This window comes from Mauremys reevesii, linkage group 18 (genome assembly GCF_016161935.1).
Source record: "Mauremys reevesii isolate NIE-2019 linkage group 18, ASM1616193v1, whole genome shotgun sequence".
Lineage (NCBI taxonomy): Eukaryota > Metazoa > Chordata > Testudines > Geoemydidae > Mauremys > Mauremys reevesii.
This window is the reverse complement of record NC_052640.1, coordinates 11,952,389-11,964,502: the sequence shown is the minus strand read 5'-3', so window position 1 is coordinate 11,964,502 and position 12,114 is coordinate 11,952,389. Positions and strand designations below refer to the sequence as shown.

The window sequence follows — 12,114 nt, the reverse complement described above, 5'->3', positions numbered from 1 at the left end:
GCTTCTTCTGCTCCAGGCCACCTCCTCCCTCCATACCATTGTTCCCCATTCATATCCCTCCATCCCTTGCCAGGGGCTCTGTGTGCCTCTCATGCCTCCCTCAGCCACACATAAGGGACATTCTATGCACCCTTTTGTCTAGTGCCTTTCTCCCTCCCCTTTTTGATTTTTAGAGTGCCAGATTTAAACTTTTTAAATTAAAATACACTAGGCAATGATACTAATTTGCTGCCCTGCACGGATCTGAAACCTTTTTACAAGCAGTAGCCTAGCTGCCTACCGGCGTGGGAGATGGTCAGACTATTGGTGGCTTTTCTTGGTTTATAAATGGAGAAAATGAAGTGTAAACAGGTGAAGTCATTAGCCCAAGCGCTCCAAGTCCCTGATTCCGCTCCCGCTGGCAAAACCCACAGGGATTTCAGTGGCGCACCCAGACCTCAAAGACATTCCGTGCCAGAGCTGGGACTAGACCCCAGCATGGGTGGCAAGTTTGTAAAAATTTTGGTGGTGCCCAGAACCCGCCCCCCACCTCTGCCCCCCAAACTCCGCCCCCACCTGCCTAAGGCTCTGGGAGGGGGCTCGGCGGGGGAGGTCTGGGGTGCAGATCCTGGGCTGGGGATTAGGGTGCAGGAGAGGTGCAGGGTTTGGGATGGAGTTTGGGTGCAGGCTTTGGGATGGAGTTTGGGTGCAGGCTTTGGGATGGAGTTTGGGTGCTGGGTGCAGGCTCTGGGCTGGGGCAGGGGGTGGGTGTGCAGGAGGGGGTGAAGGGTGCAGGCTTTGGGATGGAGTTTGGGGTTGGGAAGGTGTGTGTGGGAAGGGGGAGGGAATTTGGGGATAGGAGGGAGTGCAGGGTGAGGGCTGCGGGGCTGAGGATGAGGGGTACCTGTTGCAGGAGGGGGCTCAGGGCTAGGGAAGAGGGTTGGGCTGTGGGGTAAAGGCTGTAGATGAGGGGTTCATGATGGGTGGGGGCTCAGGGCTAGGGCAGAGGGTGGGGGGGTGGGGTGCGGGCGGTGGGGCTGAGGATGAGGGGTTGATGCTGTGGGGGGGCTCAGGGCTGGGGCAGAGGATTAGGGTGCGGGGCGGATGAGGGCTCTGGCTGGGGCAGAGGATTAGGGTGCGGGGGGGATGAGGGCTCCGGCTGGGGCTGAGGATTAGGGTGCGGGGGGGATGAGGGCTCCGGCTGGGGCTGAGGATTAGGGTGCGGGGGGGATGAGGGCTCCGGCTGGGGCTGAGGATTAGGGTGCGGGGGGGATGAGGGCTCCGGCTGGGGCTGAGGATTAGGGTGCGGGGGGGGGGGATGAGGGCTCTGGCTGGGTATGAGGGTTTGGGGTTGGAGAGGGTCAGGGTAAGGGCAGCCTGCCTTGCCATTAGTGGTGGAGGGCAGGCACTAGGACCCTGCGGCAGCAGACAGCAGTTCTGCTGGGAGCCCTCCGGCTGTACAGAGCAGGCAGGGGAGAGACCCGCGCTGCTTTCTCTCAGGCAGGGACGGGGCGCGGCGGGGGGCGGTGACCGGCGGGGGCTGAGACCTGCTCCAGGCAGGGTTGCGGCGGTGGGGGGAGACCTGCGGGGGCTGGGGCCCGATCCAGCTATTGCTGGAGCAGGGCACCCGGCCCTGAATATTCCTGGAGCCCGGGCACCGCACACAGATATAACCTGCGGGGAAGGGAATAACTGCATAGCCCCGCCCCCACCCCTCCCTGCGGGTGGTCCTGGCTCCTCCCCCCCACAGCTGTGATTGAGTGAGCAGCGGGGAGCATGCGCAGAGCGGGTTCTGGCTTGGGTGGTTGCCATGGCATCGGGCAGAGGAGGGGGATTGTTGCCGCGGACGGCGTGAGGGGAGGCGGCGCGGCCCGTCCAGTCCGCTGAGCCGCCGAGGAGGGAGGGAGGCAGGCGGGCGGCGAACGAGTAGCGGTGTGCAGAGTGGGCGAGGCGCGGAGCTGCTGCGGGCATGAGGGACCGGCTGGCTGAGCTGAAAGAGGTGAGGGGCTGGCTCCGGGAGTGGGGACCGGTCCGCGGGGGGTGCGGGGCAGGCCGAGACGGGTAGCGGGCGGAGGGGGTGCTGGAGGGGACAAAAAGCGGCGTGGGATGGCCGGGGCTCAGTGGGGAGGGCTGGTGGCTCGTTAGTTGTAGCCTCAGCTAACGGTCAGGGATGGGAACATTCATGGGTCTCTCTGCTAAGAGCCGCTTCGGCAACGCCCCAGACACGTCCCTGGAGGCAGTGAGCTCCGTGAGCTGCTCCAGGCTCCTTTCCAGCTCCTGCCTCTGGGAGGAGGCGCGGAATATCCACTCCCGAGAGATGGGGGGACGTTTCGAAAGCTGGGGGGCTCCTCGTACAAACTTCAAATCCTGTTTTGGGGGGGGTGAAGACCCCCACCGTCCCCAAACGTTAATAGTTGAGTGACAGAGGAAATGGGTCATAATTCTTGTGTGTTTGAATTATCTACAGTGAGATAGTAAATGCAAGAGTGAAATGCAGGGCTTTGTCTCTTTTTTAAGTTATCCGGTTAAGAAATAACCTGTCTAAGTCAGCTGTATGTTTTGTATATACCTATAAAGTGGTAGTTCAGTATGTTTCTGTATTCTTTTCCTTCCTCCCATTCTTATCCTGAACAGAAGAGAGGGTGGGGTTTGGGGAGAATGCCTTTTGTTTAACTTCATCAGGATATGGCTTGAACAAAATAAGAATGTTTTGATTATATTTCAAAAGGGGGAAAATGGAGACTGCACATCAAATGGAGTCTCTGTCATCGATCAGGGCTCCAGGTATGTACAGAAGTCCCCTTATGCAAAGTTACTTGGAGGACTGGGGACCAGTTGCCTTAAAAAATAATATATTATGAAATAGAGAAAACTCAAGTATTGAAGTTGTGCTTGTAAATAGAATGAGTAGTCTCTTTCCTCTATAGGAGTGGGAGGCCTTTTGGAATGCTTATTACAGTATCCTTAACCAGAAAAGACTGTGTGTCAGGGTTGTTTTTGTCCTAATGAAAAGTGTATTTTTTTCAGGCAGCTTTCTTCTTTCTCCAGTCTCTCTCTCTCCTTTTTTTAAATCTCTAAACCTCTGTCCTACACATTATATGGGTGAGTGTCAAATTTTAATATAGTGCACACTTTTAGAAGGGAAGGGGGAGAAGAAAGCAGCAACAATCTGATTTAGATCTGTGATACTTAACATACTCAGTTCAGTCTGACTGGGAATGGGAGGGGAAGCAATGATGTTGTTTTCATGAAGGACAGAGTTAACTTTGATGTTAATTAAAAAAATGCTATCCATTTGTAGTAGTTGTAGGTTAGTATCTAGTAATGCTTAAGACAAAGTCACACGAAACAGGTATGGATGCTTGTGTATTTATGATTTCAGAGTAAACACTATGTGTAGTAATAAAATACTTCATACTTGCCTTAGTATAACTAAAGTACAGTCTGTAAAATTCATTTTAAAATCCTGAGGTGCTTGTTATGGATTGACTGCATACAATTTTTCAGTGTTTCAACACTTATTTTAGTCAGAAGAGCAAAAACCATCGAAACCCAAATATCATTTAAAAATGTGTAGCTTTAGTTTCTGGGACACATGTAAAACAGAACACATGCTAGATGATATTGTGTAGGCAAAATTAACTTCCAGAGAAAACTTGGACAGCCAAGTTATCACCCTCTCATCTTCTCCAAAATTCCCTCACTGCAGTATCACAAGTGAAGATACGCATTAATATTAGCAAAAACTTTCCATCACCACAGCAGCTTTTTTGTCACAGTGAATTTCTGCTTTTTTCAAGCACAGAAATGATGGCTTGTTTTGGTTCTTTTTAAATCTCGACCTGGAGAAATTGTGTGAGCTATATGAATGTTGTTAAGCCTGTCTTTGTTTTAATATAGCTTCATTGCATTTTGACTTAATAAATATTTTAACTGAAGTATAATGGGATTATATTCTCTAGTTTTTTAAACAGTAACCTACCAAAGCCTGGGGAACCTTCAGGGATCACGTAGCATTCCTACATTAGGGCAAGGAGTTAGACTATTTTACACTAAATTGATAATTTGCTTATTTATAAACTTTTTCCCACTGCCCCTCCTCTCCCAGTGTGCTTGATATGCTGCATAAATAATTTAAGATGTCAGTGTGTTCTAAACTTCTATCCCGTCTGTTAATACATTTAGTGAAAGTACTTCAACCTCCTTGGGAAAGCTTCTATCCTAGATTCTCTCTAGTTAAATTTAGGACTTCTAATTTTTGGTTGTTCTTTAAATATTGCTGAGAGCAAATGTTCTTTTTTTTGTCAACTATAATATTAAGTTATATATGGGGGTCTTAGTTTTTTAAGTAGATAGTACTTGTTAACCTTATCAAATGAATGTATTTCCCTATTTGTAAGTCTAGTCTCTAGACAAATAAAAGTATGTAATTTTTGGATAGGTTGGGAACACTAGCTAAAACAGTTCCTAAAGCAGAACAAATGTGAAAAGAGCAACTACAACATTCAGAAAAGAATGTATATAGTTTTCCCTCATTGTATTGAGGAATACCCATTAGTCACACATGTCCTTTCAGAGGAAAATGGGTCTGGATGCATTTGTTGTTTTTGTTGGGGGTTATGTCTTATTTCTCTTGTATGGATATTTCCAAATTATTCTTGGCAGTGTTGTACTGTCTGCTCTGTGGATAGTTAAAAATGTGAAAGTGATCTCTTTTGCATCCCAGGAAAGAATTGAACTTCACTGGAGCTCAAATCCAAAGCTTCGTGTTAAATATCTTTAACCCTATTCCAACTCAGTCTTGGATTCCTTCTCCCTGCCCCACCAAAGGAATAGTAATATATTTTAGAAATCTTGTATTTTTATAGTCTGTATTCAATTAACAACCTCAGCATACACATTCAATATAAAGGTTTAAAATCCAATGAGCGTTTAATAATCTGTTCAATAAAATGATCAAACCTTTTTCTTGCTATTTAAAAAAAGTCATTCTAAAAAGTCTAGATATAAACCTTCTCTTTGTTAAGGAAGCTAAATGTTTGGTGTATTTTTTCTCAATTTGGTGTAAAGCTTACTATCCTATTATCTGTCATGTCTACTTTGAGCTTTGTTTACATCATGTTAAGTGCATCCTACTATCTGCATAAACTTATCCTGTGTCTTTTTCTTATCAGTGTAACTGATGCCTTTGGGAAATAAATTTCTATTTTTTTCCATGTTTTATTTTTAAAATATAGTAATAATAATTGGAGATATACCAATCTCCTAGAACTGGAAGGGACCTTGAAAGGTCATCGAGTCCAGCCCCCTGCCTTCACTAGCAGGACCAATTTTTGCCCCAGATCCCTAAGTGGCCTCTTCAAGGATTGAACTCACAACCCTGGGTTTAGCAGGCCAATGCTCAAACCACTGAGTTATCCCTCCACCCCCCCATATAAAGGGATTGTAACTTGGTGAACAGAACTGAAGATATTGATAGTTTCTTAATACAATGCAGCTTAACATAAATTACTTCATGTACATTTAACTAAACTCCACCAGAGAGGTCCTTTGGGGCCATCTGCCTGTCCCAAGTCAGGGTAAAGGAGGAGGGTTGGGCGTGGGGCTAGCAACTCCACAAAAAAAAAATCAGCTTGCTACAAAAAAAAAAAAAAAGAGAAGAGACTTTACTTTTAAAAAAGAAAAGAAGGGTCTTCAACTCGCGCTGGCATGGCGCTGGTGGTTCAACCTTCTGAAGGACCATAAGACCAAGGAAGATTTTGGATTGACGCTGAAGAATAAGTTTTCATACTACAGGGATCAGTGAGGAAGAGGAGGAAGACAGTGTACTCAACATGGCAGAGAAAGAGAGAGACAGACAGGTCAGCATGCCAGGAAGTGCTTGGAATTAAGAAACACCAGCAGAAAGAGGATCACAGCAGAGTCCTTGCAGAAAAGAAGAAGAGAGAAGAGAAGAAGAAAAGAAGAGAGCAGCAGTCAGACACAGCAGCAGAGCGCAAGCAAAGAAAGAAAAAAAAGAAGCCCAGCAGTCGATCAGAAAAGCCATCACATGATGAAAGACAGGAAGGCGGCTGGACCTGGACGATCCCCAGCAGAGGCCTGAAAGCAGACCTGATGCCCTCAGGAAATAAATATGGGAAGAAGAAGTGATTCGGCTGACTGAAAGAGGATATCTCTCATCAAATCCCCAAGAAAGGAGAGAAGCAACTGTGCTGCCAACATAGAGGAATCACACTCCTGTCGGTGGGTCCAAAGGTCTTCTACCCGGAGAAAAGGATGGCATCCCAGCAAAGGTGGTCAACCTGAGGTTGGCCTCAACATCCACAAGGACAAGACCAAGATCCTTAGATCAATTCCATGAATGAATGAATGAATGACATTTAACTAATGACTGGTGAAATCTGTGTGGAAGTATTTGTTGGGGAGGGAGAAGAAGAAATTAACCACAAATCCCTGTAATACTGTGGTAATTGGTAGAATTGCAACAGTGCAAAGAAAATGCAAAAGCATTTGACTTCCGGCAGGAATCCTTTGCTTAGAGAAAATAGTTGGGTGGCTTTCTTTGAATTCAGTTTACTTAGCTCCTTTGTTTAAAAAAAATAAATATTTTTAAATACTCATCTCTACAGAATCTTTAACTAGTAGATGAAATCAAAACATACAGATAAACCTATTAAACTGTCTACAGTAGGGATGGCAAACTTTTTGGGCCGAGGGCCACATCAGGGTTGCACAACTGTACGGAGGGCTGGGTAGGGAAGGCTGTGCTTCCCCAAACAGCCTGCCCCCCCACCCCCTGACTGCCCCACTCAAAACTCCCAACCCATCTAACCCCCCCTGCTCCTTGTCCCCTGACCCCCTCCCACTGCTCCTTGTCCCTGACCACCCCCCTCCGGGAACCTCCATCTCTAACTGCCCCCTGGGATCCCACCCTCTTATCCACCGCCCCCCCACTCCCTGTCCCCTGACAGCCCTCCTGACCCCTATACACATCCCGGCCCCCTGACAGGCCCCCAGGACTCCCACTCCCAACCCTCCCTGTTCCCCATCCCCTGTGCGCTCCGGTGGATCAAAGCAAGTTTGATGTAACGCGGTTTCACCTATAACGAGGTAAGATTTTTTTCGCTCCCAAGGACAGCGTTATATTGGGGTAGAGGTATAGTTCACTCTGTCCAAAGTGCTTAACTTGCACTAGACTGAACCAGCCTTAAACAATGTGTGTGGTGATGTTTAAGATTCTAAAATAAATATTCAGTAAACAGGTCCTGGCCCAGGGTAAAAAGGGCCAAAAGCCTCGAGTATTTTTAATGGGAGCAGTGGCTCTAGGATAAATAGAGGTCATTATCCACGATTGTCAAACTGGAATCTTACGGAAGTGCTATATTAATGCACAGCTCTCTTAATGAAGAGATAATTAAAAGTGAACAGTGAGTAATTGATGTGGACACAGCTGCAAAATGAGAACCCATGCATGCAAGTAAGCACTAGGCCGCAACTTTTATTAAACTTTAACGCTGGGGAGGGGTTGCTACCTGCCATCTCCCATACTCTCCTGTACTAGGCATTTAATTGATTACAGTGCAGGAGTTGCAGGGCTCTTTACCATAAAACCCATAACTAGTGTCAGGGCTACAAGGCTCTTTATCATATAATCCATATTTTTTGGTTAGTCTCTTCAGAGTATCCACCAGTACACAGCTCTCTCTGAGGCCTAGCACCCTCCCGCTGCAAGAGAGAAATTTCAGATTTAAATATCAGAAACTTTGAAATTTACTATTTTAAAAATCCTCTGACCAAAATGGACTGTGAATTTGGTAGGGCCATACCTAGAACACAATTGTAAATATATTAGCTTAATTGCAACCCAACTTCAACTATAGCCTTTGCACAAGATTTCAGTGAGTTTTAACTAAATGGAAAGTTTAAAGATTGTGTATTCCATTAGTAAGATCCTTCAGATGCTAAATTTCTTAGATGATCCAGTTTTAACACACAAACTAAACAAACAGGCTCTTTTGTAAATTTTCAGAAAATTCATTTTATATTCAATACATTTGAGGAGAATATGCTGTGTTTTTCATACTAACAGGTTGAATCCTTGCTTCAAAGCATTGTGGAGGGAGGATAACAAACTAAGTTTCTGCTCATTTTAATTTGGACATTATAGCTCCCCTTGAACATGGTAATTGGATTGCTTATGATGCTAGCATAGGCATTGGGCTCAGGTGGCTTCTCAGAATTTATGAGGAGAAAGAACCATAGTAGAAATACAAATATTAACTTTAATTTATCATTTGACACGATTACAGTAAAAGCTTTGTTATCCGGCATGTTGGGGGAACAGGGGGTGCCAGTTAGTCAAAAATTCTGGTTAACTAACAGTTATACTTACCAGTGGAATACCAATTTTCAAAGAATTAGAATACAATAAAATGAATAAACTAAAATAGTATACAGCTAATCACCAGTCCAGTAGTAGTACTGCACTGCAGAATGATTGATTTCTTGAAGCACTTAGGTGTACTGTATACAGGTGAAGTTTTCTATAGAGTAGGTACACCAGATCACTAAAAGTACACTTAACACTAAAACTATACTGAACATAATTTAATCTTTCTTTTATGATTCAGAAAGCACTTCAGGATCTTGCAGTGCCTCAGGGTCATCATTATCAACATCAATTACCATTGTAGATGTAGAAGAAGTAGGAGATTGGGCTGAATCTGTAATGACCCTATGACACAACCTGGAAGCTGCTTTTTTTGAATAAATCCCTGATAGCAGCTTGCTTGTCTTCTGCCTCTTTTGCATAAAAGAGTGCAGAATGTGCAATTGCATAACCTAAGAAATATACTAGTCCTGATTGAAGATTTGTATTGGGAAATATCAGAAATGCCAGTTAATAGAATTTATTGGTAACACAGATAAAACAGCTTTTACTGTAATATTTTAGCCCTTATGTTGAATAAGACATTTATCATTTAACATACGTGCTAAAGCAGTGATGGAAAGATATAGTAGATCTTGTCGTCAGTGGGCGTAGGCTTAAGTGGACACTAGTGTAATGTTAAAATGGCTTTTATAGAAAATTTTATAATACATTAATAGCCTTGGATGGGCACAACAAACATCTGAATTACTGTAGGGTGTCAGTTCTGAATGAAGCACCCAAGAACTAAAGGTAGTAAGCAAAGGTTGACACCATTTTCTTCTATTGGCTAAGGCAGAGGTGGGCAAACTATGGCCCGCGGGCCACATCTGGCCCACGGGACCGTCCTGCCCGGCCCTTGAGCTCCCAGACAGGGAGGCTAGCCCCTGCCCCCTCCCCTGCAGCCTCAGCTTGCCATGCCGCCAGCACTCTGGGCAGCGGGGCTGCGAGAGCTGCTGGGTGTAGTATATTAAATTGCTCCCTATAGGAATGTGCTACTTTTGGAGCACCAGGACTGGCAGCTGTAAGTAGTACACCATAAATATTACATTCCTACGGGGAGCAATTTATTGCACTACACCTGGGTAGGGAAGGCTGTGCCTCCCCAAACAGCCTGGCCCCACCCTCTCTCCACTATCTCCCCACCCCCCAACTGCCCCTCTAAGAACATCCAACCCCCCGTTCCTTGTTCCCTGACTGCCCCCACCTCTAACTGCCTCCCTGGGACCCCACCCTCTATATAACCCCCCTGCTCCCTCCCCCCCCCGAGTACCCCAGTCGCTATTCACACCCCTGCCCCTGACAGGCCCCCTGGGACTCCCATGCCTATTCAACCGCCCCAGTTCCCCATCCCCTGACTGCCCCCCCCCCCAAAACCTCCGCCCCATCCAGTCGCCCCCTGACTGCCCTGACCCCTATCCACAGCCCCTCCCCCTAACAGGACCCCCAGGACTCCCACACCTATCCAACCGCCCCTGTTTCCTGCCCCTTATCCAACCCCCTTACCATGCCACTCAGAGCACCAGGACCGGCAGCCATAAGCAGTACACCGTAAGTCGTACGTTCCTACAGGGAGAAATTTAATACACTACACCGGCCCTCCATACAGTTTCGTAACCTCGATGTGGCCGTCAGGCCAAAAAGTTTACCCACCCCTGGGCTAAGATGTTCTTGGCTTGAACAGAGATTTGGTTGACTAGTTTATGGAGAAGGCAGTTGCATCATTTTTGGCACATGCTTTTGTGAAAATAGTTGACACCCCCTCATATCTGGAAATTAGTGAAGCAGGCTGTTATCCTACCTGATGTGAATGGCTTTGTCAGATGAAAATACCTTCAGTGCTTATGTCAGTCCATTAGTATATTTGTAAAATGTGGGTTATGATACAGAAACTGCAACTTTTGGTGTGTGGTTTTATTTTGGTGGTGGTTCTGAATCATAACCTACTGTGGATTTTATAGACTTTTTCTTTTTGGTCTGAGGTATTTTGTGTAAAGGGAACATATACTCTAGCTTTTGAAATTTTGTAGTGGTCAGATGTGGTTTTCCCCAATGTGTCTGCTTGTTTCTTTTAGATTACGAGCCCCTTTTTAGCAGAAACTTTGCTCTTACGTGTTTGAAAAGCACTTAACACATAATGGATGATACTACACACAAATACATAGGAACATGGAAGAAGCCTATTAGATAGGACAATAAATTTGACAGTAGTGCATAGTGGATCCCTATGATATCTTTTAGTGCTTTGCTTTGTCTGTTTATAAATATCTCAAGCAGTCAGGATTTTGCTAATTCCTATTGGAGACTCTTCCATAGTTTTATAACTATCATTAGGATTTTTTCCTTACTAAACTTTATTTGATTTCATCCTGTTACTCTTAGTTTTAATCCATTGTATTATCTACATTTCCTGGGTGTTTACAACTTTCAAATATAATATCTGAGGAGTTGTCATTTTTCCCTGTTACCAGTTGGCTGTCACTTTGCCAGCCTATCTCATACATATTTAAGGTGTAATATTTTAAGAAGTCAAATGATAGACTTTGGCCCAAATCCTGCAAACATTTATGCATATGCTAAACTACTGCTGTGAATAGTCTCAGTGAAAACAGTAAAGTTAAGCATGTATGTAAATGTTAGCAGGATTGGGCCATAGTAACATTTTCCCAGTGACTTCTAACTTTTTTGGTATGTTTTCTGTTGAGAAAAGGGAAAAAAGAAAAATATTATTACTACAAAATAAAATACTTGATTTTTATATTATGATTTTAACCTGTACACTAAGAATTGTTTAATTGGGAAAATATATTGAACTGTAACTATATGAGAGAGCTTTTGATGTATAACTATTTCCCCAATGTGTCTGTGTTGCAGCAGCAGCTGTTGTTTCTACTTGCCCATGAATCATAAGTATGGCAGAGGAAACATTAGCTTATGTTACTGAATTTTTGGCTTGGGGGGGGGAGTTTTTTGTGAGCATTCGTAAATGTTGACTGCTATGGTGAAGATTTCGAATGGAAAGTGTAAATGGAAAGAGGGTAAAGCAGTAGTACTTTGGCATAGCAACAAAGCTATGACTATTTACTAGAAGTAATCAGTTGCTTAATTCTGCTTCAGAACACATCCCTGTGCTTCATTTCATAGGCATGCTCAAATTAAATAACTTTTTTGTTTTACAGTGTAAAAAAGATGAAGATGGAGAGACAACTATTGTTCTTGAAAAAGATTATTTTTTGGCTGACTTCTTCCAGCAGGTAAAATGAAACAAGGGGCAGATAATTTTTCCAACACTTATCAGTTTAAAATGTGTGTCTTGGTAATGGTTCTTCCCTTAACTGTTGATTTGTGTATTTATTAATCAACTTTTTAAAAAAGCTTTTAATACCATGTTCTGTAAATTATTCCTGTTTCTTTATGATCCAAAATAAACAAAGCCTTACCTTTTGTTACATTAACCAGCTTTGTCAGGGAAAAGCTGAGGCATCATGATATAAAGAAAATGTCCATTATATAAAAATAATACTGCAGAAATTATAGTGTAACCATGATGGCTAAAGTCACTATACAAAAACACAAATAGCAAAACTGAGAGTGCTATTTGCCAATATATTGCAGGACTTCCTTCTAAAATGACTCTTGCATAGCTTCCCTCTAGGAATGTAAAGCAGAAACATAGCTATGATTTCATCAGTCTTATTGTAACATAT

General features: G+C 44.2%; 1 protein-coding gene across 8 annotated transcripts in view; it reads left to right on the top strand.

The window, feature by feature from the left end:
• The first annotated feature begins 1,699 nt into the window (after window positions 1-1,699).
• The window catches only part of LOC120386491 (RIMS-binding protein 2-like), a 390,924-nt gene continuing 380,509 nt past the window's right edge, over window positions 1,700-12,114 (top strand). For 2 of the 8 annotated variants that reach the window (XM_039505873.1, XM_039505875.1), the window contains exons 1-2: window positions 1,732-1,978; window positions 11,587-11,661. In XM_039505873.1, coding sequence (XP_039361807.1) covers window positions 1,949-1,978; window positions 11,587-11,661 — 105 coding nt within the window. In that variant the 5' untranslated portion in view covers window positions 1,732-1,948. Of the gene's footprint in view, window positions 1,979-11,586; window positions 11,662-12,114 lie in introns of all 8 variants that reach the window. The other 6 variants (XM_039505876.1, XM_039505869.1, XR_005589747.1 and 3 more) reach the window with 6 other exon arrangements.